The sequence below is a fragment of the Trichomonas vaginalis genome, chromosome III, assembly GCF_026262505.1.
Source record: "Trichomonas vaginalis G3 chromosome III, whole genome shotgun sequence".
In the NCBI taxonomy this organism is placed as follows: Eukaryota; Parabasalia; order Trichomonadida; family Trichomonadidae; genus Trichomonas; species Trichomonas vaginalis.
This window is the reverse complement of record NC_067205.1, coordinates 22,317,869-22,343,720: the sequence shown is the minus strand read 5'-3', so window position 1 is coordinate 22,343,720 and position 25,852 is coordinate 22,317,869. Positions and strand designations below refer to the sequence as shown.

Here is a 25,852-nt window from a genome sequence, read left to right as displayed (position 1 = left end):
TACGTCACCATGTGTCACCTGGTTAATTAACTTCTTTTAAAAAGTATGACAACATGACATTTAGACAACAGGTACGAAAGGAGGAAGGCATTTATGAATTATTTTTGAATAACTGATGGTGTCACTACGTCACCATGTGTCACCTGGTTAATTAACTTCTTTTAAAAAGTATGACAACATGACATTTTGACATCACAGCAGGATTAATGCAAAAATAAATTCCAATCATACTTTATAAAGCTTCATTTACAGGTATTTCATCGTCAGTAAATGAATCCTCATTATCGTTTGGTTCAACCTGTTTATATAATCCTTTCATTTCTTCTTTCAAAACATAACACCATGTTTGTTTACCATCTATTCTTCTCTGTTTCCTTTCACATTTATCTTTAATGCTCATTTGAAAGTTTTTGTCTTTCATGTCTGATGGTTTGCAGCATAGAGCATTTTTACACGTCATACCTGCACACAATTCATCATAATGTGTATTTATCCATTCATCTAAAGGATTTGTTGATAATTCTATTAAATCTTGTTTGGCTTCAGTCATCGGTATGGTTCGTACGTTAAATGATGAAAGGTCATATTGCATAAAATACGTCAGTAAATTATCATAAAATTCCTTTGTGCATGAATTCATCAAATTCTTGAAGTAATCAAATTGACCCTTGAATTTACCATTAACCCTTAAAACTACGTATCTTCTGTCTCCAACTTCAATTTTGACAGGGTAGACGTTGTTAGTTACGAAAATGAAATTGGCAACATTCTGAGCAGTTCTTCTGGGTTGATTCTTTTCATTAATTCTAATCTCATTATCCGTTATAATTGATTTCAAAGCGTTGAAGTTTGCAAGTCTGTCTTCACCTACATTCTTGAGTTCATTAAGTACAAGAAACATTTTTATTTTCAACTACTGAATTGAAATTACCCGTTAGCTCACTTATTTCGGTAATGTTTTTACATGAATAACCGGCGAGAAGTTCAGAAATAATGTCTGTAAATCTGTTTTTACCTGTTCCCTGAAGTCCTTTCAAAATAATTGCTGTTTCATTCTTGATTCCAGGATGTTGAATCATTGATGCAATCCAGCCGAGAAGGTATTTATACACTTCATCGTTATTATCACAAATGGCTTCTTTAATGAAATTCATAAACATCTCAATTTTTGAGTAATCTGGTTTTTCGAGAATGTTGTATTTATAACCTTGAAACGTTGAGAAAACATCTGGAGAATCAGATTTAAAGCAAACACCCTTAACGGTTAATGAGGATAATTGATTTAATAGTACATCCCATGCTGTTATTGTTTTACCTTCTTCTTTAAATAATTTAATCATTTTAAGTGACTCTTTCATGTTTGATTGAAGAACGAATGATATTTGATTCATTTTGTCGTGGATATTATAGTCCTTTTGAATGAAATATTTATTTCCACAATCTACAAAACGGATTACACGTGATAAATCCTCAATTACTTCAGAACTGTTTTTATACTGATGATTTTCAGCCTTGCGTCTAATATCTGTTATCAAAACGAGTCATCAGTTTTATATCAAATGTTATTTTGGCTTACGTAATAAAGGTAAAACGTATTCATCATATATTCCTTTGATATAGTTTTAGAATCTTCACTAAAACAAATGGAGAAGTCATTAATGTGCATATCTACTACGTGCTTTTTCAAAATTACTTTTTGCATTTTCAGTTAAATTGCAGAAGTTATAAACGTTATCGTATGCTTCATTAATTAAATGATTAGGTAACGAATTAATTGCTTGAAACAGTGTGAATAATGTAACTTCTTTTTCTAAATTCATGTTTCCACCGTCATTATGTACTTCAAAATCACTGATGCCATCAACTATGCTCTGGGCAAGTTTATCGTCAATGTTTACATCTTTGTTTTCATTCATGATAGTCTTTATTTCTTCATTCTTCTGTTCAACTCTTACCTTAATATTCAAATCATTTAATATATCATTCACTGTTCTAGTTAATGTTGAATCATAACTTCCATGAATGAATGAGTATGCATTGATTGGTTCTGTTGCATTCTTACATACAAAATAAAAAAATAAAAATAATTTTAAAACTAACTTTATTTTTGGACTGCATCAAATTTCCTGGACTGTTGTCAAAATGTCATGTTGTCAGTAATTTTAAGAGAAGTTAATTAACCTGGTGACATGGTGACGTGGTGACACCATCAGTTCTTCAAAAATAATTCATAAATGCCTTCCTCCTTTCGTACCTGTTGTCTAAATGTCATGTTGTTCGCTCTTTTGGAGCTCAGGACTTTAAGCAGCTCTGAACCATGCGAATACAGTCATAAATGGTGGCATATAATCTTCACCCGAGCCTGTTGGATTTGTTGTGAAAGTGTGTGAATGATTTCCTCCTGATTCAGTTGGTCGAAAAGTCTTTTTTGCTGAATTGTTATAAGATGGAGATAAAACGTCATAGCCAGCTTTATAGTCTGAGTTGTATAATGGGTGGTCTCTTAATGAGTGGCTATGGTCGCCAGCAAAATTTGTAGTTCCTGTATGAGTGTGCGCAGGTAAGTTTGCTTCTTTAATTTTCTTTGAGCCTCCTGTTTGCTTTGAAGAGTTAGCACAGTATAAGAATTTATCTACGTATGTATTATATACTCCTGCTAATTCTTCATAAGGAGTGTATGAATTTAAATCCATTTAATCAAAAATAAATTTATAATTTTAAACATTTCTATTCATCAATATTTCATCATATGAACTTCTATACTGTGGTGGTGTACCTGTTGGATGATATTTCAAACCTTCATCCGGTGTCCATGTCCAATATGTAGTCCTAGTAAACCAAACCTGAGGAGGATTTGTCACCTTTGAACAGTAAGTATCATTTTCACCCTGAATGATTGGATAAGCTTTCACTTGTACTGTAACTTGTGAGTTGAAAGTTTCTAATCCATCAAAGAATATACCCACTCCATCACGTTGAACTGGAATAGTGCATAAGAATGAAGTTTGGTCTTTCCATGTTCTAGCTAATGGCGTGCCATCATCTGCATTCAGTGGTCTAGTTAATGAGTCCTCGTATTCTTCTGTGCATTCATTCACTCCATCTAAATCAGAAGCTTGAAGCATACGTGTAAAGAATATGTCACCCACTGTGGTCATCGCTTGATCGGGGAAGTTTCTGGAATCTATAGTGACCTGAAGACCTCGAAGCATTGGATTTTCTAAAACCGTTCTTTGCATTGCATTCTTCGGAAATGCTAACACAACATCTGTAACGTTATGAAGAGCGTATGAGAAATCTGAGCTAATACCTTCAGGAGTGATGCAACCTCCATTTAGTGAACGAACGTCAATATGTTGAGCTGGAATCATGAATGGATCTTCCTTACTGAATAAACGTGGTATTGCTTTAACTGATTCTTCAATTAAACCGTATCCTGGTGTAATGCATTTATCCTCTAAAACTTCCATCTTTGTGCATGAAATAATAACGTCATCAACTGTTGCGTCAGCAGATGTAGCGGCTAAGCTTGTAATTAATTTGGCAGGAAGTCCGATTTGTTGGAATTTGCGATCATATTTATAAACATGATTCATAATCTTTTCATAATTTTCATCAGATATCTTTTCATAAACGTAATTTTGTAAATCAGCAACTCTTAACGGGTCAACCTGACAAAATATAGGGTGTCCAAAGGTGCGTTTAGCACAGCGCTCTATATGAGACTATTAAAGGAGATATATGCTGATTATAAATATATAATAAAAAATATGAATATATGTATATGATGAGTAAGTTGTATTTTGGCGCCATGCCGGGATATAAAATGAATTTTGAGACAAGAGGCGGTTTCGCGGGAAATTTTGGCGGGATTTTTTTCATTTTTTTAATGAATCATAAAGAAAACATCCTCGCTTGCAAAAAAAATGCAAAGACTGTAAAAAAATCTACGAGACATTGGTAAAATGCTTCGGTATGGATGCTCCTAGCTATTCCACTGTAACGTATCATGTTAGGATGTATCACTTCATGAACAAAAAGGCGCCCATCATAAAAATTGACAAAAAATCGCCGGATCAAAGAAAAATCAAAGCAATTCTTCAAGCGCTAGATGAAGACCCAAGAGCATCACTCAGAAGGATAGAGGAGATGACAAAGATACCACGTACAACAGTCAGTTATTATCTGCACAATTATTTGAACTACAAACTAGCGTATACACGTTGGGTTCCGCACAACCTTAATTCAGTTCAAAAAAAATCTAGAGTCCAATCTTCGAAAGAGCTCCTCTCTATATTGGGTGCGTATCAATCCAAGAAGTTTCGCTTTTTAGTAACAGGGGACGAGTCTTGGTTTCAATATGCAACAGAAGCCAAAATCATGTGGATCCCGAAGGATGAAAATCCGCAAACATTCCCGAAGAAAAAAATTAACACACCAATGATGATGTTGTCGGTTTTTTGGGGCGTGAATGGCATCATCGCAATTGATATTCTTCAAAAACCTAATACGATGAATGCTCAGTATCTAATTGACAATGTTCTTACTCAAATTATCAATTCTGATGGGTTTGAGAAATCCAAACAACAAAAACAAAAGTTTGCAATTCATTTTGATAATTCAAGAGTTCACAAAAGTCATAAGGTAATGAATTACTTGGTGGAAAACAATGTCAAAGTTGTTCCAAACCCAATTTATTCGCCTGATATTGCACCCTCTGACTTTTATTTATTCGGCACGCTAAAAAAGAGAGCTGAAGGACGCGAATTCGCGAGTCCAGATGATCTTGAAAATTTTGTAAGAGAGCAATTTGAGCAATTTTCTCATGATGATTTAAAGCGTGTCTTTCAAGCCTGGATCGATCGCTGCGAACGCGTGATTGAATCCAATGGTGATTATATTTAAATAAACTTTATATATATGTAACTTGTTTATTTCTATTCGCAGTATTCAGGTTTGTGCTAAACACACCTTTGGACACCCTATACTAAAGTATCCCTGAAAACATAATATTTAAGAATGATATCACCAAATGATTTAGGATAATCATCGAACGCCTGAAATGCTAACAAATCATTTACCGGAATAATCATATCAAAAGTGACATCAACTTCTTCATTTGCTTTCTTGAAAACTTCTGAAGGGTCAATATATTTACCACATACTGAGTTATCATATTTTTGAACATTATTATATAACGAATGAACAAACTTTTTAACTTTCCTTTCTGATTTTGGTTTATATGTTGCAAATGCGAAAGATTCACGGGCGCAATCCATCTGAAGATAACCGGCATCACCTCTTTCGGTTTCTACTTCTAATTGTTTAAAGCTTTGATTTGATGATTTGTAACCAACGAATAAACGCATGCATTTAAAAGCGGCATCACATGTGAAAGCTTTATTTGAAACTAGAGTTGCTTTAACTTTGCGTTTAATATATGTGTCACCTAATTGATTCACATCATGAGCTGGATTTGTAATTCTTAAATGAGTTTGTTTATCATCAAAATATGGAGCATCAGAGTCATAGCAAGAACTTTCAAGTTCTCTATAATATCTTCTACCGTCATTCTTTGCGAATATTTCATTTATCTTTTCGAATGAATGAAACACATTTCCATTAATCGGTTTAGTGTTTGGCACCAAATAGTTAGTCGTCATTTATTAATAAATAAAAAATCAAAATTAAAAGATGAAAATGAATTTTTAATTTTAATGAAATAATCAACTATGGCTGCAGGTATATTTAAGAAACTGTGGGATAAAGTAAAAAGAGGAGCGCATAAAGTTTGGGAAACAATGAAGAAAGGAGCAAATTGGATATTTAAGAATAAAGAAGCAATTAGTGACATTGCTGAATCAATAACACCAAAAGCTGCCCCAATAAGAGAAGTTTTAAATAAAGGAGAAAAAGTTTATCAAAGACTACAACCGATACTAAGATAAAAATAATATTTATTTATTTTTCCACTATCTACCTCCTATTTTATTAAGTATTCCTTCAGCAATTCCACCAACTGCGTTACCTGCTTGTGCTCCCATCGCTGGATTACCTGCTTTAGTACCTAATACTCCACCTATGATAGTTCCTGCCGTTTTCGCTACTGGTGCCAAAAAGTTTGCAATGGGTTTAATAATCTTTTTATGAACCCAACCCGCAGCTTTCTTAATTCCATCCCATAATTTTTTAAAGAATCCTGCCGCCATTTCTGATTTAATATTAATTAAAAAATATATTTCATCACTTATATTCTAATTTTTATTTAATGATAAATGAAACCGATTTTAAGAATAAATGAAACAGAGGAGGAAGAAATAAATGAAAGTGAAAATGTTCAACAAAAAATAAACGTTGTTAAACCAATTACTGAAATAAAATTTTTTTCATCTGTTGAAGAATTTAATGACTATTATGCTAATAATAAAAAATTATTTGAAGAATTGACAACGTGTAAATTGAATAAAATGTTTAAAGTTGATGGATTCAAAATTTCAAAAATAAAAGGAGTGGTTAGTTTGAAATCTATTCCTCAATCAAGAATCACCTCATTAATGAAAATAGATGAAGGTAATGATGAGGAAGAATTTGATGAGTTCAACATTGAACTTTAAGAAACTAATGATTATTTGAATTTATGAAATCAATTATTTGATTCATTCTTTCTTCAATCTCTTCTATTCTTTTTGTTAAATCATCTTTTGATAGTCTTTCGTTTAATTTTTTCTGAAGTTTTTCGTTAACAAGTTCTAAAATTTTACATGGATGATATTTAAACCCGTTAAATTCTTTTTCCTCAGTTTTAATCATTAATCTACAAAGAACTTTAGTGAGGTGGTTTTGTTGTTTAAACCATTTATCCTTAATATTTGTTATAAATTCAATATCCGGAATTAATTCCCAAATTTTTGAATTTTCGATTAATTTACCATCAAATGCAAAAGCAATAGGTTTAATATTAAACTTACCTTTATAAAATAAACTTTGTATGTAATCATCAAAATAAACGTCTACTTGTTTAACCTGGGTGAGAATTGGTGAAAGTTTATCCATTAATTGATTCACAGTCACGAATTTTGATTCACTCATTTCATACAAAATAAAAAAATAAATTATTCAAAAATGTAAGACATGAATTTTTAAAGTTTATTTTTAAAAAATTTTTTTATCTTTTATTCATGAAAATAATTATTTCTAATTTCTTTTACTCTCTCGTACATACTAGATTTAAAGAATTCAGAACATTTCCCATAATCTCCTAAATGTTTTCTTATCCCTAACGTGTGCCAGTTATTATATGAAACTGAATAAACTTTATCTTTATCTTTACACCTTTCATCACTTCCAATATATTTATATCTCAGTTTTGATTTAGCATTTTCATATTCATTAGCGTTTAATAATTCACAGTCTTCCTTTTTAAATTGATGTTTAAGATATTCAGGATTTAATACTCTACGTTTATATGCTCCTAACTTAGTTCTAAAGGTTTTTCTACAAAATTTAGGAATTCCATCCTCTTTAATGTCATCAATGATTTCCATTTCAGAATCCGAGACTTTTGAAAATAAAAAAATTTCAAATGCTCCAAACGAGAAAAGTACTACAGACAAATCTGAATCAGACAATGACGAGGAACCTATATCGTCTGAAAGCGACGTTTACAAAGAAGTTGAAGAAGTTCAAAATTTCAAAGAAATTTCCAACCCTGCTATGCCCAAAAAGAATAATGTTGATAGCGATGATGACGATAGTTGGATCATACGTCCAAAAAAGTAAATACAGAAGAACAAACTTGAAATTATTGCTGAAAAATGCGAAAAGAGATTAAACAGAGTGAGAAATTTAAGTCAGGCTTTACCAAAATTTGACTTATCTTTTGGCATCGGGATTGATCGGGAAATTGGGATCAACTCATTCAATTTTATCCCGATTAATCGGGATAGATTTCAATACTTTACGGATCGGAATGATTTTAGGTGAAGTGAAAATTTAAAAAATTCATATCTTTCTTTATATTTGTTTCTAAGGGTATTCATTTATATAGCATTGAAGTATATATTATTAGCTATCATTACATATCGGTCAAGTTTGATTTGGACTTAGGATGTGTAATGCGAATGCAAATTATTATTTTAATTTATAATTAAAATTGTCCAACTTGTAGTATAGTCTCTAGCAATGGACTTATCTTTTGGCATCGGGATTGAAAGTCCAATGAAATTAAATCCGATGAAACATACACCACATTCTCCTATATCTTCTGTAGTTGCATATTATATATTCAAACGATTTTTAAATAATGTTTCTATCAAATGTGTAGTGTCTTTGCAACAAATATCGCAAGGACAATCTCAATAATTCTCAATAGGATTCACTTAGTTTGGATGGATTTTCCAAAATTATATCTTCAATATTTGTATTATAATTTTCCAATATTGGGAAGCCTATTATTGTGTGCGATTTTCCCAATTTTTGGGTGTGATTGATCGTGAAATCGGGATAAAATTATTTGATTTTATTCTGATTAATCTGGATAAATTTCAAAATATTTCGTATTTTTTTTTAAATTATTTTCTCATAGTTGGGCAATTTAAATTCTTTCTGATATGCCCTCAGAAAATCAATATCTAATATTTTGGCTATCCAGAAAAGTTATGCTATGAAACATTTTGTAACGCTTTCAAAAATGAAAACCTTTTGTTTAATTAATCAGCTTAGTAAAACTAACAAGCACCTAGAAAACTGTAGTTTTTTTTCAATACAAAATCAAAAAGAAAATTTTAATATAAATATAAGGAGATTAAAATGTAATTGGAACAGTTTCGAGTGGCTTTGAAGGTTCGTTGCCGATTCTAGAGAGCATTTCTTTATATAATTTATTTCTGTAATCTTTGACGGTGTATCTCTTATTATCAGATAAAGCCAATTTGATTGGTTCTGTCGAAGCAGCTTCTTCTTCAGTATTGTGGAATTGAGCTACATAAGGGTGATTTAAGCACTGTTCTACATTCATTCTTTGAGTAGGATTGAAAACAAGAAGTTTGGATATGAAATCAATTGTGTCTGCATCTGCCATTGGAAGCTTTTGTGGAAGGGTCATTCGTGGTTGACTGTAACTCAGATTGGCAATCATTGTTTCAGCAAATTCGGAATGCATTGATGCAATATCAGCAGCAGATGGTGGACCTGTTAATGAAACGACACGTTCCATTTGATCCAATGTGGATGTGCCTGGGAAAAGTGGACGGCCGGCATAAAGTTCGGCAACAATGCAACCAACTGCCCACATATCAACACCTTCATTATAGTGATTTGAGCCAATAATGAGCTCTGGTGATCTGTACCATCTTGTAGAGACATAATAAGTCATAACTGACTGACAAATATCACCTTCTGAAAATGTTCGAGCAAGTCCGAAGTCGCAAAGCTTGACTTTTGAATCAGAATTTATGAGTAAATTTGAAGGCTTGAGATCTCGATGAATTAAGCGTCTGGAGTGAAGATATTTTAATGCAACAAGTACTTGCCAAACAATAAAGCGTTTATGCACATCCATAAGGATATTTGCACGAATAACAGAATGAACATCTGATTCAAGAAGTTCAAATACAACGTATAAATCAAGATTATTTACAGCTTTATAAACAGCTAGTAAATCAACTATATGAGGATGACCTCTTAATTGACGAAGAAAAGTGATCTCTCGAAAAGTACGTTGTGCATCTGTTGAATTTCGGAAAGCCCCAAAAATCTTTTTGAGTGCAACCATTTGATGTGTAACTTTATCCATCGCTTTCCAAACAACGCCATAAGCCCCCTTACCGATTTTATTAACTATCTCGTAACGTGAGAGAATGTGTTTGTCAATCTTCTCAACGTTGTCTGTTCGGGCTGCCATGAAAATAACGATTAATTGATTTTACATCTATTGAATTTTTTATAGAGATTAGCCAAAAAAATCATTCCTATCTGCTTATATTGTTGCTGTTAAAAAAATGGTCCACCCTCCGCGCTGCGCGCTCTGGCTGCCCTCTGGTGGCTCAGAATTTTTTCCTCGTGACCTGGGGGTGACTGACCCTGTCAAATTTTTCTGGTTGTCACTTTTTAGTTTACAATATATAATAATAAAATGAAATTTTTTATTGGAACGGTTTTAGTTATCTTCTTCTGAAGTTTCTTCTTCATCATCATTTGTTATAGGGTCTCCAACATATCCAGCAATGAAGATATGGATGCGTTGGTTGAATAGTGTATGGAGAGAGAACTTGGAGTTTCCAACAAATTGGAATTCGCAGTCCAATTTGAGCTGTGCTGAGGAGGAGGTAAACTCGGCTATTTTAAGCGGCTCACGTCCTTGACGAACATTATATAGAGAAACACTTTGACCGAATGTAACCCTTTCAGGCTCAACCATAGCAATAGTTGAAATTACGTGAAGAAAGTCTTCATAGAATTGTTTTGGTTGTATTGTGAATGTCTTAGCAAGCTTTCCTTGAGGAACATCTACATAGAACTTGAAATGTTGTTCCTTTCCGTGTTCTTGAAGTTCTTCAATCCAATTATATGTAAGTGGATAAGGATGAAACAGTTTCAGACGTGCGTATAGACTTTTTTGCTGTCTGGGACTGAATGTTTGAATAAACTCGTCACAGAACTGTAAACCAATGATATTTGCTGTATAAGGAAGCAATTTGAAGAAGAATTCTGAAAGGTTTGTTGGATTTTGAACATTATCTTCAAATTTTTTGACTGCTTCAATAATATCATTGTAGAAATCTGAATAGTCATTTGTGTCTTTAATGCTTAAGTTTTGTGGGTAATTCTTCATGAATTGTTCGAGTCTCTTGACTGCGTCCTTACGAATATCGCTTTCTTTTATTTCTGGTTCTACCAAATATTCTTCTTCTTCATGAGTAAGTACAATTGGAATTGTACCAGAATTGGAAGTTTGTCTTTGTGTTTGCTGTGTAGTTTGAGAGGTTGAGACATGTGTGTGTTGTTCTGGTGCGTTTGAAGGTTGGTTTGAAGTAGAATTGGGTGGAATTTGGTTTGAATTCGAATTTGAGTCTGATTGACCCTGAATTGTTGCTTCAACCGAAGGAGTAGGTTGAGAAACCTTTGGGGTTTGCTTGAAGAATGTTGTTAACAACATTTTTTGTCCCCTACGAAGGGTAGAATTGGTAACAGCAGTGTCAGTGGTGTTGGGCTCCATTGAGAAAAAATGAACTGACCAGAAGTTTGTGGAAAATGAATATTGAATAAAAACGGTTTTACCAACGGAAACCCCCTCTATTTTTTCATTTTATTGAAAAGTCTCCGTTGGCGAAACCGTCAAACCGCTTATTCGTAGAGTTATAAGCACTTTTTGATTTCAATGTTTAGAGCCTTTTAAAACAAGATAGGACGGTTATTTTAAAAAAGTGACAGCACATTGACCGAGTAGTTTTTTGTGCTGAACAAAAAGTGTTATACAAACAACCGTCAAAAACCGTTTTTTACTATAGTTAAAATGCCGCGTAAACTACGTAAGAATATACGTAAGAAACGTGCCACGACTTTGAAACATCCAGTGGTAAAACTCCCCTCAGCAATGCAGCAAGCTGCAACTGACCCATCTTTATTGGCGCAAATGTACCAGAACCCTTTACTGGCGCAGAGAGTGTTAGGAAGTCAAGGTGGAGGAGGTTTAAGAGCAGCCCTTATGAATAAAATGGCAATGGGAGCAGGTTCAGTAGGATTGGATGGTGCAGCTTCTTCATTTCTAAAAAACAACCCTTACTATCTCAAACAAGTGAAAGCTGACACAGCAGCTTTAAAGTCAGCAAACGACGAAGCTTTGAAACAACTTCAAAAGCAAGACAATTGGAAACGAAAACATGAAGCAGAAGAAGAACTGAAGAAACAAGAAAGAAGAAAGATAGATATCGAAAATGAGAAAAAGGCTTTAGAAACAAAAGATGGACAGGATGAGATTTCAAAATTGGAGCTAAAAAATAAGAAGAAACAATATAAAAATGACCTAAGAGAAAGACGTAACGAATTGTTAAAGGAGCAAAAGGAGTTGAGGTTGCAAGAACGATTCGAAAGAGAAATAAATAAAGACGATGAAATTAAAAAGAAAATATACCAAAATGCTTTGATAGCAGCAAAGAACAATACACTAATGAAACTTCATTTAGAAAAACAAAAAGCTATAGAAGAGAGAAATGAACTTAACGCACAACTTACAGCAAACCAGGATGTTAGGAAGCAGGAGGACTATAAAAAATTAGTTGCCAGCGTAGAAGAAAATAAAATGCTAACAGAATTGGTAAAACAAGAAAACGAATCTGCAATAAAATATCTGAATGAAGTAGAACGTACAGAACAGCAAAGAGATGTTCGTAATTCAGATAACTATAAAATGTTAACACTTCAACATAAATATAATGAAATAATGGCTGAAGAAATAAAGAAACGTACAGATGCAGAAGCATCTGCAGCAACAGCAGCACAGGAGTTAATAGCGACAAGACAAGCAAGAGCAAAACCATATATAAACAATCTAACAGCTAAGAACATAGATTTAATGACTAAAACAAAGGCACTCAAGATAATGACGGACCTTGCTGAAGAAAATAACAAACTTGCAGTTGAAGCAAACAGAAGCAAAGCAAGTTTGGTAGCAGAAAATAATGCGAATGAGTTAAAGACTACTTTAGAAAATTACAAGACAATACTAAATGCAGCAAAGACAAATAATGAAAATGCAAAGGCTTTGTCAGATTTGACAAGAGCACTTGGTCTTAGATTTAGGAATGTTCCTGGATTGCAAGATGAGATGAATGACGACCTTCAAATATTAAATCAAGCAGTGACAACACTTACAACGGCTGCTAATACAACTTCACAGTCTTTGTCAAGTGAGATACAAAAGGGCTTTAGCGATATAGTAAATGCAATGAACAACATTGGAAATACAACAAGAGATGGACAAGGACTTGCAATAGGTATATATGATATTTATAATGCCCTCGCAGACAACAGTTTTGTAGATTTAAAGTCAATGCAAGATTTAGCAGCAGAATGTGGAAGAATAGGAACAACTTCTCAAGGGCATAGACTATCTCCAAAACAACAGGCTCCGCTAGGAGGAGTATTTATACCGCCTTATTCAAGCCCTACACTATCAGAACAACCTCCACGTCAGCAACAACCTCCAAAGCAAGAGAACGCTCTAGCAGAACTATTTAAAGAGCCTGAACAACAACAAGCTCCACCTCAGCAACAACAACCACAACAACCTCAACAACAACAAGTTCAACAACAAGCTCCAAAGAAAGAGTTCAGTCCACAAGAACTAATGCGAATGCCTTATAATGTACCACAACCTCAACAACCACAACAACCTCAGCAACCTCAGCAACAGCAAGTTAAAAAAAAGAAGAAGTAAACGAGAATGAAGAAGACCAAGAACTTGAAATCAAACCTCTAGATGACTCAGAAACATTAAGTCATATGAAAGAACCTTTCATTCGTACAGTTTTTGAACATCCAACTGAGGAGAGGCTCCCATTTTCTACTGAATTCGAGGACTATATGAATATATACAGTCCTAACAGTGAGACCGATGAAACATTTGTAGCAAATATGGTATTCAGGAATGACTTGTTGCCAATTGACACAGGTTTTGTTCAAAAACAAGATTTGGATGGTAACATAAAGAAATGGCGAAACGTAAAATCAGTTGAAAAAAATGTTGCAGCTAAAAACTTTATATATTACGATGAGAAAGGCAACCCTCGTTCCGATTTAAAACTTGGGTCAAATGGAAAACGTTTCTTTGGTTTTATAAGACACAATAATGAAGGTTCAATGGATTTTACAAACACTGCCATGGTGAAAATTGGTACCACAAACGAAAAAGCACTAGATAAGTTGACAAACGAACTAACAAAGGAAACAATGTATAGCGAAGGATGGATGAATAAAAGAAACCGTTTGGCAGATTATGTAACAAACTTCCTCAATTTTTATTCAGGCAATAATCCGACGGTACTCACAAGGCAGGAAGAAAATATTGTGGATGAAACAGGGGATTTGAACTATGTCCTAGAAAGTATAGATAAAAGAACAAACTTGTCAGGAATGGCAAGTCGTCATATCACGGACGAAGAGAGAGAAGACTATTTAGCTCATGTAAATATAAAGAATATGTCTCTCATGGACTATGTTAACATAAGAATAAGACAAGCAGCAAAGAAGCTAAATTTACGCCATGTTCTCATAGACTATGTACCTGACGATGATTTCTATGCTTATGACCAGCATGGAAATAAGAGAAGAAACCTAAAGCAAGCAGACATAGTTGAAGACCCAGCTGTGGACCGGTTTTTAGATATTATTCCAGAGGCAACAACAATTATTGGTGGAATTATGAGAAAAAGAAAGAGATATGGATATTCAGAAAATGAAATCATGACGGATTTCCTTGGCAATAATTATGAGATTTCTTACGTTAAACAAATGATAGCAAAAATGAGGAAAGAGCTTTCACCGAAAGAATTTAACGATTTCTTTAGAGATATAAACTTGGACATAACATATTCTGGGAAAAGTTACACCGATGAGGAACTTAAACTGATGTTGCAACCGATGGGAAACCCAGATTTTGTAACTTTTTATGCTCCACGGATTGTGAACCAATTGAGAGACGCCTTAGAAGAATTGAGACCAAACCAAAGCATAGATAGAACTCTAGAGGAATATCGCGACAAATATAATAGGATAGTGGCTCAGCAAGGCAAATACACATATCAACAACAAGAAGAATTTGAAAGAAGACAAGAGCGGGAGAACAAACAATGGGAGAGAGAGTCAGAACGAGCATGGAAGCATGAAGGAAGAAAACAAATGCAAGAAGCCAGAGAAAGAAGAGACCGATTGAAGTCTCAAATGGCAGATGAAAAGCTTTTAGAAAAATATCGTATGCAAGAGTTTAGAAGCGAACAACAAGCAGCAAAAATGTATAAGAAAGGATATGTAGTTGGTCCAGATGGAAGATGGGTGAAAAGATAAAGTGTTTCGATATTTTTATCCCACTTAAATGTACGCCGCTCAGAATATTACGCCAACAGTTTTGGATGCCATGAACGGAAATGTCTCCGAATGGTATAACGAATGCGACAATGCCATAAGAAGGTCAGAAATTGTTCCTGGTACTTATGAATATACAACAGCAGTTTCATACGGAAATGTAGGAGAGTTTGCTGAAGGTTCTTCTACAACCGTTGACATTGCATGTGACAGATTTCATATTATATCTTTAGATAACTCATTCTTGTATGTCGAACAAGGGGATTGTGCCATGTGAGGTGAAAATCACCATACACCGATTGGACCTTTTTTAAAAAAGATATGGTGAGTATTTGATTTGTTCCTTGGTATTTTGCACGCAGATAGACTAGGGTAATGCCGATCATTTCGTGCAGGAATTACGTAAAAAAATTATGACCCAAGTTATTCACATTATAAAATTATATAAAGTGTGTCTAATTTCAATAATATTCATATGACCTTATAGTATGGTACCTATATAATAATAATACATATAGTTTATAGTAATATCTCAGTTTTTATAGTTTGATATCTTATTAATTATGATCAATATGTGTGTATTAGTGTATATTTTACATGGCCCATATAGACTTGTGTTAGACACACACATTTATATATATTAAAATGAAAAATACGCAGATAATAAGGATCTCAAGATGTGATGCCGAGCATCTGCTACTTATTTGGGTGTAAGCAGCAGATGCTGGCATATATGTGTCATAGCAAGTGTATCTATGCTAATAGATTACACTTGCTATGACTTTCCCGGAATCTCAAGATGATTCCGGGAAAAACAGTAATAACCTCTCAAAATGTTCGTTTCAATATCATAAAGCTGAGAAATGGGCTTTGACCTTGAGAAAAGGCCCATTTCCCAGCTTTATGATGAATTTTAGTTATCATTGCGAGTGTCTGCTGCAAATCTCGGTTGAAGCAGCAGGCACTCGCAACCGTATTCCACGGCAAGTGTACTTATGGTGTTGGAATGCACTTGCCGTGGCTTTTGTACAATCTCGTGATCTTACTGGAGTGAGCGGCAATGGAAGCCAAAACCACTCCACTCAGTACCAGAAAGCTATGAAGGAAGTCCTAACCTAGAGAAAGGGCTTCCTTCATAGCTTTCTGGGTGACATGAGATTTGTAATTGTTGAACATTGAGTATTTTGCAGGCTCTGGCCTTTGCTTGGGCCAGAGCTTCGTATTTGGATGTTCCCAGGGCCGGATTCCTCTCCTGCCGCCCTAGATCAGGACGGCATTTGAGAAAGCCGGCCCTGAGGACAGTAAGCGAAGCCCTGGCCTTTGCTAGGGCCAGAGCCTGTATTTGTATGTCTTTCAGGGCCGAGTTTCTTGCGAGACCGTCGACATGATCGACGATCATCGCAAAACTCGGCCTGAGGATTGTATTTGCAGGCTCTGGCCTTTGCTTGGGCCAGAGCTTCGTATGGGAACTCTCTCGGGCTGGTTTCCTCTCCGGCCGCCCGAATCAGGGCGGTCTTTGAGGAAACCGGCCCCGAGGATGGTTTGCGAAGCTCTGGCCTTAGCAATGGCCAGAGCTTGTGATTTTAATGAAGAGCCAAGTTCCTCTCGGATCGGGCCTAATGAGGACGACCGTCGAGGAACTTGGCTCTGAGCTGATGAATTGTAAACTCTGGCCTCGATGAAGGCCAGAGTTTTTAAGGGAATGTTTTGATGGGATGAGCCTATGCTCAGTAAGCTCATCCCATCAAAACATTCGTTTAAAAATTGAATTAAAAATTATCGTATGCATTGAAAAATTAAAAAAATAAAAATGAACAATATTATTATATAATGAGAATAGAATAAATTATCATAAAATTGAATAAAATTATCCAAAGAAAATTGAAAATTTTAAAAATTAAATAAAAAATAACAAATTTCATAAGAAAATTAAGGAATAGAGAAATATTAGATAGAAAGAGTATGTTTATTTATGATTATAAGATTGAAATAATGAGATTTTGAGAGTTTTAAGAAGAATGTGATCTTTATATTTTTTTGGAGGAAGGTTTTACAAGAAAGGAGTTAACAAATGCAGGGTATTGTCCCTTTACCCTGCATTTGTAAACTCCTTTCTCGAATTGAAATTCAATGAATCACATTCAAGTGAAAAAGTGCAAGCTATTCGAGAAAGGAGTTTACAAATGCAGGGTAAAGGAACAATACCCTGCATTTGTAAACTCCTTTCTCGAATTGAAATTCAATGAATCACATTCAAGTGAAAAAGTGCAAGCAATTCCTGATTTGCTCATATAGGTGCAGGGTCTAGTGATAGACCCTGCAAATATATGAGCAAATCAGGAATTATGTCGACACATTCGCATCGAAGAAAGTGCAAGCTTTTCCCATTCTGCACATATGGTGCAGGGTGCCAGTGATAGACCCTGCATATATATGTGCAGAATGGGAAAAGTGTTTGCAACATTCGCATCGAAAGGTAAAAGTGCAAGCTTTTCCCATTCTGCACATATGGTGCAGGGTGCCAGTGATAGACCCTGCATATATATGTGCAGAATGGGAAAAGTGTTTGCAACATTCGCATCGAAAGGTAAAAGTGCGCTTTTCCCATTCTGCACATATTGGTGCAGGGTGCCAGTGATAGACCCTGCATATATATGTGCAGAATGGGAAAAGTGTTTGCAACATTCGCATCGAAAGGTAAAAGTGCGCTTTTCCCATTCTGCACATATTGGTGCAGGGTGCCAGTGATAGACCCTGCACCTATGTGTACAGAATGGAAAAACTATCTACTTTGAATATTCTGCATCGGAATCTCTTGGTCAATATACAATTAAATACAATGATCACATCGATATTTGGAGATACAAGATAAGTATCTCCAAATGCCGATTGTGATCATATATGATTGTCGATAAAAATTTGAAATCTCAAATAAGATGCAGATTAAAAAATGGATATGTGACCAAAATGAGTTTACAAACACAATATAGAGTATATATATAGATACCTCATTGTATTCAAAATGAAATAAAACAAAATTTTTGAAATTCATATCTTATATAAAACATATTATTCCTCAATACTATATGAGTAAATATGGCTTGATTAGTATAGATATATGCACATATATTTGGCCCCCAATATAAATTCTATGTTTTCGGGAAAGCAAAAGGTCCAATCGGTGTATGATAAATTTCACCTCACATGGCACCGCCCCGTCGAACAAGACTTAAAAATAAAAGCTTCAGCTGATTTGACTACCAAGGAAGGTTGCAATGGTATATTCTATATAGGATACCAATATGCTCCAGAAGTTTTCATGGGATATAAGATTTATTCTAACTCTGACTTAGTTCAAACAGTTACATGGGCAAACTATGAATGGTTCGCTTTGAGAAACTCAGTTCAACCACAAGCTAGAGAACAAACAGACCAGTATGCGACTATTGAAAAGATAAGAAGGCTTGACCCTAATGTTCCAGGAGTTTATATTGACCTTTCAAAAAGTACTGGCGCTGAAGTGCAGATAAAACTGAAACTTAGAGTCCCATTGTCATCTTTCCTTATCTTCAGGTTCTTAAGATACTTACCAAACTGGGCAGGTGAGGTTTCAATTGAACTTACTCCAAGCAAAAATAACTTAGTCATTGCACCAACAGAAGACCCATTTCTTAATACTACAGAATGTGGTGTTGGTTCTGACAAACCTAAATTTAAAGATTGGTGTAAGGACAAAGAAGGTTTAGACTGGGGTTTCTCAAATCTTAATGTTCCATTAAACTACTATGTTTCAGTTACAGGTACTTCTGGAAGTTTAAAGACTGCATTTGACCCAGTAAAGTTTACATGCACTGAAATGAATGTTGTTAGAATTGAAAGTAGATGTGCTGTATATATGTTAGACCCAGATGTTTCAAATGCTTTGGCTTCGAAATATATTGCAGTTCCACTTATGTTCCCTATCCACCAAATTTCTGTCAAAGATTTTGCAGAAAGAGTTGGTGGTCAAAATGGAACAAATCCAAGAACAGATACAGCTTTGACAACTGCAATGAAACATGCAGACACAATGTTCATATTATTCAGAAGAGACTTAAATGACTATTCTTATTTCTATAACCCTGGTATACAATACCATGTCAATATTGTCGGTCAAAGTTCCGCATTCAAGTTATGAATGGGGAGCTTGATATCATTCTGGGAGACATGCAGTGACAATGTCTCCCGGAATGAGACACTGTGACCGACAAGAGTGTATTGTGCACTCTTGTCGGTCAAAGTTTTGCAATCACATTCTGATTGCAGAAGATTGTCTCATTCTGGGAGACATTCAGAGGCAATGTCTCCCGGAATGAGACACTGTGACCGACAAGAGTGCACAATACACTTAATGTTTTCAAATTTTCAGAGTTAAATTTAATCTTTATTTTCATCATCATTTATAGTCCTGTTCCTATATAAAGTTATAATAAATTATCGTCAGATTCTAATATTTATGATTCTTACTACTCAATTCAATATAATTATGTTAGTCACTCATATTCAGGAGAATAATTTAAAAATCTATAGCTCATATTTTGATAGTTATATATTTAGATGATATATATTGCAATTCCGGTTTCAACACGATCAAATGCCAAACCAAGACAAAATATATATGAATTTTCAAAATATCGATTTACATTAGAATCTATATCTAATTTTATCAATACACAAGTAGTGAATGTTCAATACATTTTTGAGCAACGTGAATAGCACAATTTTATAGGATTATTAGTTGATTATATAAAATATAAGCCAAATCGAATCTGCTGTATAGTACTTTAGTTTATCATTGAATGTTAAATGTGTTCATATAAATATTTGAGTCAGATATCGCATTTTCTAATTTCAAAATTTTATCTCATGAAGTTAGAATTTATTTGATCATACAACATCATGTTAGTCAAACCAGAGTTCAATGGCGATTCTAAAATGGAACAAATGCTTGTTTTATCAAAATGTTAAAATATTAATCTAAAAACTTAATATCTAACCAAACCATTCTAGAATTATTATATACAGGTATGGGCAATCTAAATGCACACGGAATTCGAAAATTAAAAAGAATATTTATGAGATTATTAAATCTTATGTAATTCAATGAAAAGTAGATAATATGAATATCCATAGGCTATATATCAACATATGAGTTTTTGGTTTGACCAATACTATACTAATGTGATCAAATTAATCTGATTTCTTAGATTTCATTTGAAGCATTTGCAGTAGTAGGGGTACCTTTATATATTAACATATTAAAAATTGCGCTCCGATTCGCAGTTTCTTCATGATTTGAGATTGCATTAGATTTCGCGATGCAGAAAAAAATCACTTTAGATTCCCGTCAAACTCTAAGTATAAGCATGTCTCTATATGTAGAAACTGTCTGCGCTATTTATTTCCCGGCTCAAAAAACCACGGTGTCTGTGTGAGGAAAATACCCATTTTAGGACCCTGGGTAGGGTCATGAAAATTTTCCAAGAGTTGGAAATATAGGGTAATGAATATTGATATTTACTTAGATTTGAAATTAAATTTGATATGTAAATCATAACGTGATAATTAATTGATAAAAATTATGGAAATTAAAACGTAATTCACAAATCTTTTTATTCTTTTAGTAACTTTTCAAACTAAGATCATATCATTCATATTTGGAACCTACTGATTCTATTTATCTTATTTATTTGGAAATCTGTCGTTTAGATTCTTCGTGGGACTACCTTGATTCGAGCGAAATAAAAATTACTAGGATATCGTGTTAGTAAATAATCTTTTAAAATATAGAGATTCTGTAAGTCCAAACTAAAGATTATATAATCTCTAATTAGATTGTATATGTGGAATTTTTCTCTTATTTAATTTTTGAATTGGACTTAGAATTCTAATTCTAATTAGTATTCAAAAATTAGGATAGCTGGTTTTCAAAATAAATGTGAACTAAATTGGGTGACTTGGCGATCCTGTCCATTTGATATTGTCACCTTTTTGACAAATAATTGCAGTTTTTGAGATTTGACAATTACTCGTATTGGCCATTACAAGTAAGGTTAACTAATGAATTTACCCAGATAAAAGTCATTCTTGATCTTGTTTTCATAGCGTATTTGTGGAATTCCACAAGATACAAGAATGAAAGTATCGACATTATAAACCCACTCCGAGTTTACTTCGTAAAACTCAAATTTTTATTTCGAATGTTAAATTTGAAAAATTAATTTTTAGCGAAGCTCCAAAAACTAGATTTTATTAATAAACAAAAATGATTCTGTGACATAATTTCGTACATTACAACCTTGACAGTGAATTCAGAATTCGTAGATTACAGCCTTGACATAATTACGTTCATTTAAAAGATAATGCAAATTGCTTTATTGACTTTCATAATTGCCACTAAATTAAACACCTTGCTTTAAGAGAATTTATTTTTACATATTTTTTATCATACTGATCTAAATATTTCCTTATAGTATAGAAAATGGAACAGAGTCAGCAAATAGCATGTAAAATATGTTACAATTAACTTTTTATTATATCCAATAGTAAATATCGAATGGTATCCAGCTTTATGGTTTGCTGACCAGTCGCAAAACCTTTTAGGTGAAGATAATGAAATATCTAAGCAGCTAAAAGATTTTAAAGGTCAGTTGAATGGTGAAGAGTTTAAATTAAATTCACTTAAAGAAAAGGAGAAACAGCCAGAATATCCACCAGTTGAGGCACCGCCGATTAATTCAGCACCAGCGCCAGTAACTGCAGTCGCACCATATGACCCCGGCGGTTATGGAAGACCTTTTGACCCTAAAACAGGAGGTTCGAATTGGTTCCATTACGGTCGAAGATATATTTTAGCTAAAATCGCAAAAGCAAAGAAACTGTTAAAAACTAAAAAGAAACTGTTAAAAACTAAAAAGAAACCAAGAGTTTTAAAGTAATTAAATGGTTAGAGATGTTCTCGAATACCCTGCACCACCTGAAACGCCTAACAATAATGATTTATATAATCGATTGAAACTTTAGGTAAAGCGTATTTATGGTTTAATTATCCTTATCATATGGTAGAGTTCAATTTAGAAAAATTAAGCAGCCATTAAATAAAGATGGTATTTTGAGAAAGATTAAATTATATGAAGATAATATAGCAGAACTGAAGAAGAAATTAGAAGAAATGGATAAATCAGATTAAGCCGCTTAGCGGCGAGATGGACTCAAAGAGTCCTCATGAAATAATAAATTTTATTTTTATATAAAATGAATTTTACTAATAAATTATTAATTATCGTTTCATTACTTCTCATCTCCCGTGAAGCTCGTTTATGGTATGAATCTATAAAAGAGTTTGAAGACAGCAGCGATGACACCCCTGAATCATGCCAGCATATTTACTGTTGAAAATTCACAAGGTTAGAAATGAGGTTAGATATCGGGTTAGATCTACCCTAAGCCGCGTAGCGGCGAGATGGGCTCAAAGAGCCCTCTAAATTAATTTTATCATTTATGAAAAATTTAGTATATACAGAAATTAAAAAATTTTTGAGTTAATTTATTTTTAAGTTTATTTTTACTCTGGGTGTGAAAATCTATGATAAAAAAAAATAAATAAAAAATTTTAATGTTAATTTTTTAAAGTTTATTTTTTAAAAATTATTTTTTTAGTTTGTGAAGTGTCAACAATTTTAAAGTTTATTTTTAAGTTTATTTTTTAAAAATTATTTTTTTTTATTTTGTAAAGTGTCAAAAATTTTAACGTTAATTTTTAACTTTATTTAAAAAAAAATTTTATTTTTGTAAATGTCAAAATATTTTACGTGTCAAACGTTTTTTTGCAGATTCTAGTAATTTGAGTACTAAGGGGCGTAGACCCTGGGTACCCAATTACTAGATACTAACTAGTATATTGGAATATCAATCACTTCAAATTCTTTTGGGGATTAATATTTCATTAAAAAAAATGGGGCCCAAAAAAATTTGAATTGATGGGTATTAATATATGCTATGATAAAAGTAATTATTAAATAAGAATTTAAAAATATAGAACAGAAGCGTTCAAAAAGTGAATTTTTAAAAAAGACGATGATGATTAAATGTTGTAAACTATTTAAAAATTGAATGCTCATAGCAGAAGAAAATCATATATATTGGATAAAGTATCATTTGAGAGTCTAAATCAGAGAAAAAAAATTGAAAGTTTTAGTAATTCAAATAAAAATAGTTTACTAATATTTTGTGTATAATAACTATCTTAAAAAGCAAAAAATAAGAAAAATTTATTTGAAATAATTTCGATTTCGAAAAAAAGTTCTGTGTTTGAGAGGGAAAAAAATAAATTTTTAATTTAAATTATCGAATATTGAGACCTTTTATTAGTATCCTCTTTTCGAAATGAAATTTTGTAATTTGGAAAAAAATCCAAAATAAAATTTTGAATTTGATGGCGAATTAAGAAATTCTACTTGACCTTTTAACGCAAATGGAAAAGTATCCATTTTCTGCTAGTTTGGGATTGATTTTCGGCTTGTTAATTCATCATACAACGAAAATAATAAACGAGCATTTTTTGTTCAGAAAATTGAAATTGCATTGTTTCATCAGAATTGATGCAGAAACTAACTGTAATATATCAAAATTGCATTGTTTCATCAGAATTGATGCAGAAACTAACTGTAATATATCTTGATTTTGAGTTTCAAAATATTCATGATTAAAAATGTGAACCAAATTGCAAATTTTTAATAAAACCAAACAATCCATGATGCATACTGTTATAAATTTATGATAAAGACAGGACTAACAAAATTAGATATTTACATTTATTCAATATTCAAAATGTTTATTTTGAATTATCAATATAATTAAATCATATTGCATTTCATGCACGTTTTTTCTCTCAAAATTGCTTATAACAAATTGAATTCTAGACATAATGAAATAAAGAGATATATACCAAAAGAATGTGAAACTGTTCGAACTATTGACTTACTTCTTGTTGAAGACCATTACATGTTAAATGAAAGATTACCTATGACAACATATTTTATCATAAATTATAACGAAATTCTCAAATCATTAGGCGGCTGGAATATTGAGCGTCAAATGAAAATAAATAAGAAAAGGGAAAATAGATTTGTTATTGATTCTACGCGAACAACTCCTTTATGGGATATTTTGAAAACATTAAGAGAGTGCAATTACTTTGAACCGTTATCTTATGGTGAACTTTTCACTTATACAACAGATTTATATAAACAAAAACTTGCACCGTTTAAAGATTTAAATTATACCCCGAACTACTGTGTTCAGTTAAAGAAAAAGTCTGAAAGTAAAGATAGTGATAAATCAAAACAAAAATTCATTCCTGAACACATTTTCTTCGCTGACTTTGAATGTAGCACTGATGGAGTTCATAAAGCCTTTAACATTTGTTATGATAGTGAAGATGGAAAGATTAGCGAAAGCATTTGGGGTCAAAATTGTGCAACAAAATTTTTAGAAAGAATTCCTGATAAAAGTTTAATATATTTTCATAACCTCAGTTATGATATCAATTTCATTTTAAGACATTTAACAGAAATTAGCGGAACACCAATTATTAAGGGTTCTAGAACAATGCAGATAACGGGAATATATAAAGGTAAAGCAATCATTATTAAAGATTCATACACTGTTATAAATAAGAAGCTTAAACTATTTCCTGAAATGTTTCATTTGCAGTGTGGTGAAAAGGAAGTATTTCCGTATCAATATTATTCAAGCTCTTTATTAGTTAATGATAACAAAACTGGCGTAATTTCTGAAGCGTGTAAGTTTGTAAAAGATATTGAAACGTTCATGAAAAACATAGATTTAATCGAAAACTGCAGAATAGATGAAAACCATTTCGATTTAGAAAAATATAGCTCATTTTATTGCAAACAGGACGTAAGGATTTTAAGAGAAGGTTTTGTTAAGTTCAGAAATGATATATTGAAAGAGTTTGATTTAAACGTTTATGATTACGTTAGCATTTGTTCAATCGCTAACAAACTTTTCGAAAACAGAGTATATTTCCCGAATGGAAATTTATATGACCTTTCAAATAAACCAAGAGAATTTATTTCACGCTGTATTCAAGGTGGAAGATGTATGCTGTCAGATAACATGAAACAAAAGAGCGAAAAGAAACTCATTGCTGACTTCGATGCTGTTTCATTATATCCATCCGCTATCGCGAGACTTTATACTTTAGAAGGAATTCCAAAGGTTATGAAGAAAGAAATGTTAAACAGTGAATATTTGTTAAAACATTTATTCGATGATGACCAGGGCGAGCCTGAAGGTGAGAAATTCATTTCCGGATTCTTTGTTTTAATAAAAATAACCGAGATTAAGATTAAAAGGCACTTTCCATTAATAACAGTAGATCCAGAATTAAACCCGGAGCTAAAGGTTCCAAGAAGTTCTAACACATGCTGTTTAATGTATGTGGACCACATAGCTTTGCAGGATTTAATAAAATATCAGGGCATCAGCTGCGAAGTATTACAGGGTTACTACTACGATGAAAAAAGAGATTTTAGAATAAGAGATGAAGTAAAGAAATTGTTTGAATTGAGATTAAAGTATAAGAAGGAAGAAAATCCGCTACAAGAAAATATTAAATTAATTTTGAACAGTATTTATGGAAAAACTATTTTGTCCCCGATAGAGTCGAAAATTAAAATCATTGATGATAAAGATGCTGTTAGGTATGCCA

General features: G+C 33.0%; 9 protein-coding genes and 1 pseudogene across 10 annotated transcripts, besides 7 other annotated features; 6 read left to right on the top strand and 4 right to left on the bottom strand.

Moving 5' to 3' along the window:
• Positions 1 to 2,687: part of a mobile genetic element that runs on past the window's edge.
• Positions 233 to 550, bottom strand: TVAGG3_0743490 (uncharacterized protein; the record flags this gene model as incomplete). Its single annotated transcript, XM_051244949.1, has 1 exon — positions 233 to 550. One exon carries the CDS (start codon positions 548 to 550, stop codon positions 233 to 235), a length of 318 nt encoding a protein of 105 aa, XP_051091536.1.
• Positions 2,688 to 2,717: 30 nt separating the features above from the next.
• On the bottom strand, positions 2,718 to 3,371 carry TVAGG3_0743470 (uncharacterized protein; the record flags this gene model as incomplete). Its single annotated transcript, XM_051244948.1, has 1 exon — positions 2,718 to 3,371. The coding sequence occupies one exon, from the start codon at positions 3,369 to 3,371 to the stop codon at positions 2,718 to 2,720; it is 654 nt and encodes a 217-aa protein (XP_051091535.1).
• A 311-nt stretch (positions 3,372 to 3,682) lies between these two features.
• Positions 3,683 to 4,985: a mobile genetic element.
• TVAGG3_0743460 lies at positions 3,779 to 4,905 on the top strand (annotated as a pseudogene). Its single transcript has one exon. A coding segment is annotated over exon 1 (1,127 nt).
• A 747-nt stretch (positions 4,986 to 5,732) lies between the features above and the next one.
• TVAGG3_0743440 (uncharacterized protein) lies at positions 5,733 to 5,948 on the top strand (the record flags this gene model as incomplete). Its single annotated transcript, XM_001581232.1, has 1 exon — positions 5,733 to 5,948. The coding sequence occupies one exon, from the start codon at positions 5,733 to 5,735 to the stop codon at positions 5,946 to 5,948; it is 216 nt and encodes a 71-aa protein (XP_001581282.1).
• A 1,596-nt stretch (positions 5,949 to 7,544) lies between these two features.
• Positions 7,545 to 7,871: a mobile genetic element.
• Positions 7,872 to 7,881: 10 nt separating this feature from the next.
• Positions 7,882 to 7,947: a mobile genetic element.
• Positions 7,948 to 8,484: 537 nt separating this feature from the next.
• Positions 8,485 to 8,538: a mobile genetic element.
• Positions 8,539 to 8,797: 259 nt separating this feature from the next.
• Positions 8,798 to 9,905, bottom strand: TVAGG3_0743400 (STKc MAPK15-like domain-containing protein; the record flags this gene model as incomplete). Its single annotated transcript, XM_001581234.1, has 1 exon — positions 8,804 to 9,901. The coding sequence occupies one exon, from the start codon at positions 9,899 to 9,901 to the stop codon at positions 8,804 to 8,806; it is 1,098 nt and encodes a 365-aa protein (XP_001581284.1).
• Positions 9,906 to 10,156: 251 nt separating this feature from the next.
• On the bottom strand, positions 10,157 to 11,215 carry TVAGG3_0743390 (attachment subunit-related family; the record flags this gene model as incomplete). Its single annotated transcript, XM_051244947.1, has 1 exon — positions 10,157 to 11,215. One exon carries the CDS (start codon positions 11,213 to 11,215, stop codon positions 10,157 to 10,159), a length of 1,059 nt encoding a protein of 352 aa, XP_051091534.1.
• Positions 11,216 to 11,512: 297 nt separating this feature from the next.
• TVAGG3_0743380 (protein of unknown function, DUF4106 family) lies at positions 11,513 to 12,668 on the top strand (the record flags this gene model as incomplete). The annotated part of the gene is made up of 1 exon (XM_001581235.2): positions 11,513 to 12,668. A coding segment is annotated over one exon (1,156 nt), but the record flags the coding sequence as incomplete, so codon positions are not given.
• A 155-nt stretch (positions 12,669 to 12,823) lies between these two features.
• TVAGG3_0743370 (uncharacterized protein) lies at positions 12,824 to 13,390 on the top strand (the record flags this gene model as incomplete). The annotated part of the gene is made up of 1 exon (XM_001581236.2): positions 12,824 to 13,390. A coding segment is annotated over one exon (567 nt), but the record flags the coding sequence as incomplete, so codon positions are not given.
• Positions 13,391 to 15,088: 1,698 nt separating this feature from the next.
• Positions 15,089 to 15,355, top strand: TVAGG3_0743360 (uncharacterized protein; the record flags this gene model as incomplete). Its single annotated transcript, XM_051244946.1, has 1 exon — positions 15,089 to 15,355. One exon carries the CDS (start codon positions 15,089 to 15,091, stop codon positions 15,353 to 15,355), a length of 267 nt encoding a protein of 88 aa, XP_051091533.1.
• A 2,949-nt stretch (positions 15,356 to 18,304) lies between these two features.
• Positions 18,305 to 25,852: part of a mobile genetic element that runs on past the window's edge.
• Positions 21,598 to 21,694: a mobile genetic element.
• On the top strand, positions 24,817 to 25,711 carry TVAGG3_0743340 (organellar and viral DNA polymerase type B; the record flags this gene model as incomplete). The annotated part of the gene is made up of 1 exon (XM_051244945.1): positions 24,817 to 25,711. A coding segment is annotated over one exon (895 nt), but the record flags the coding sequence as incomplete, so codon positions are not given.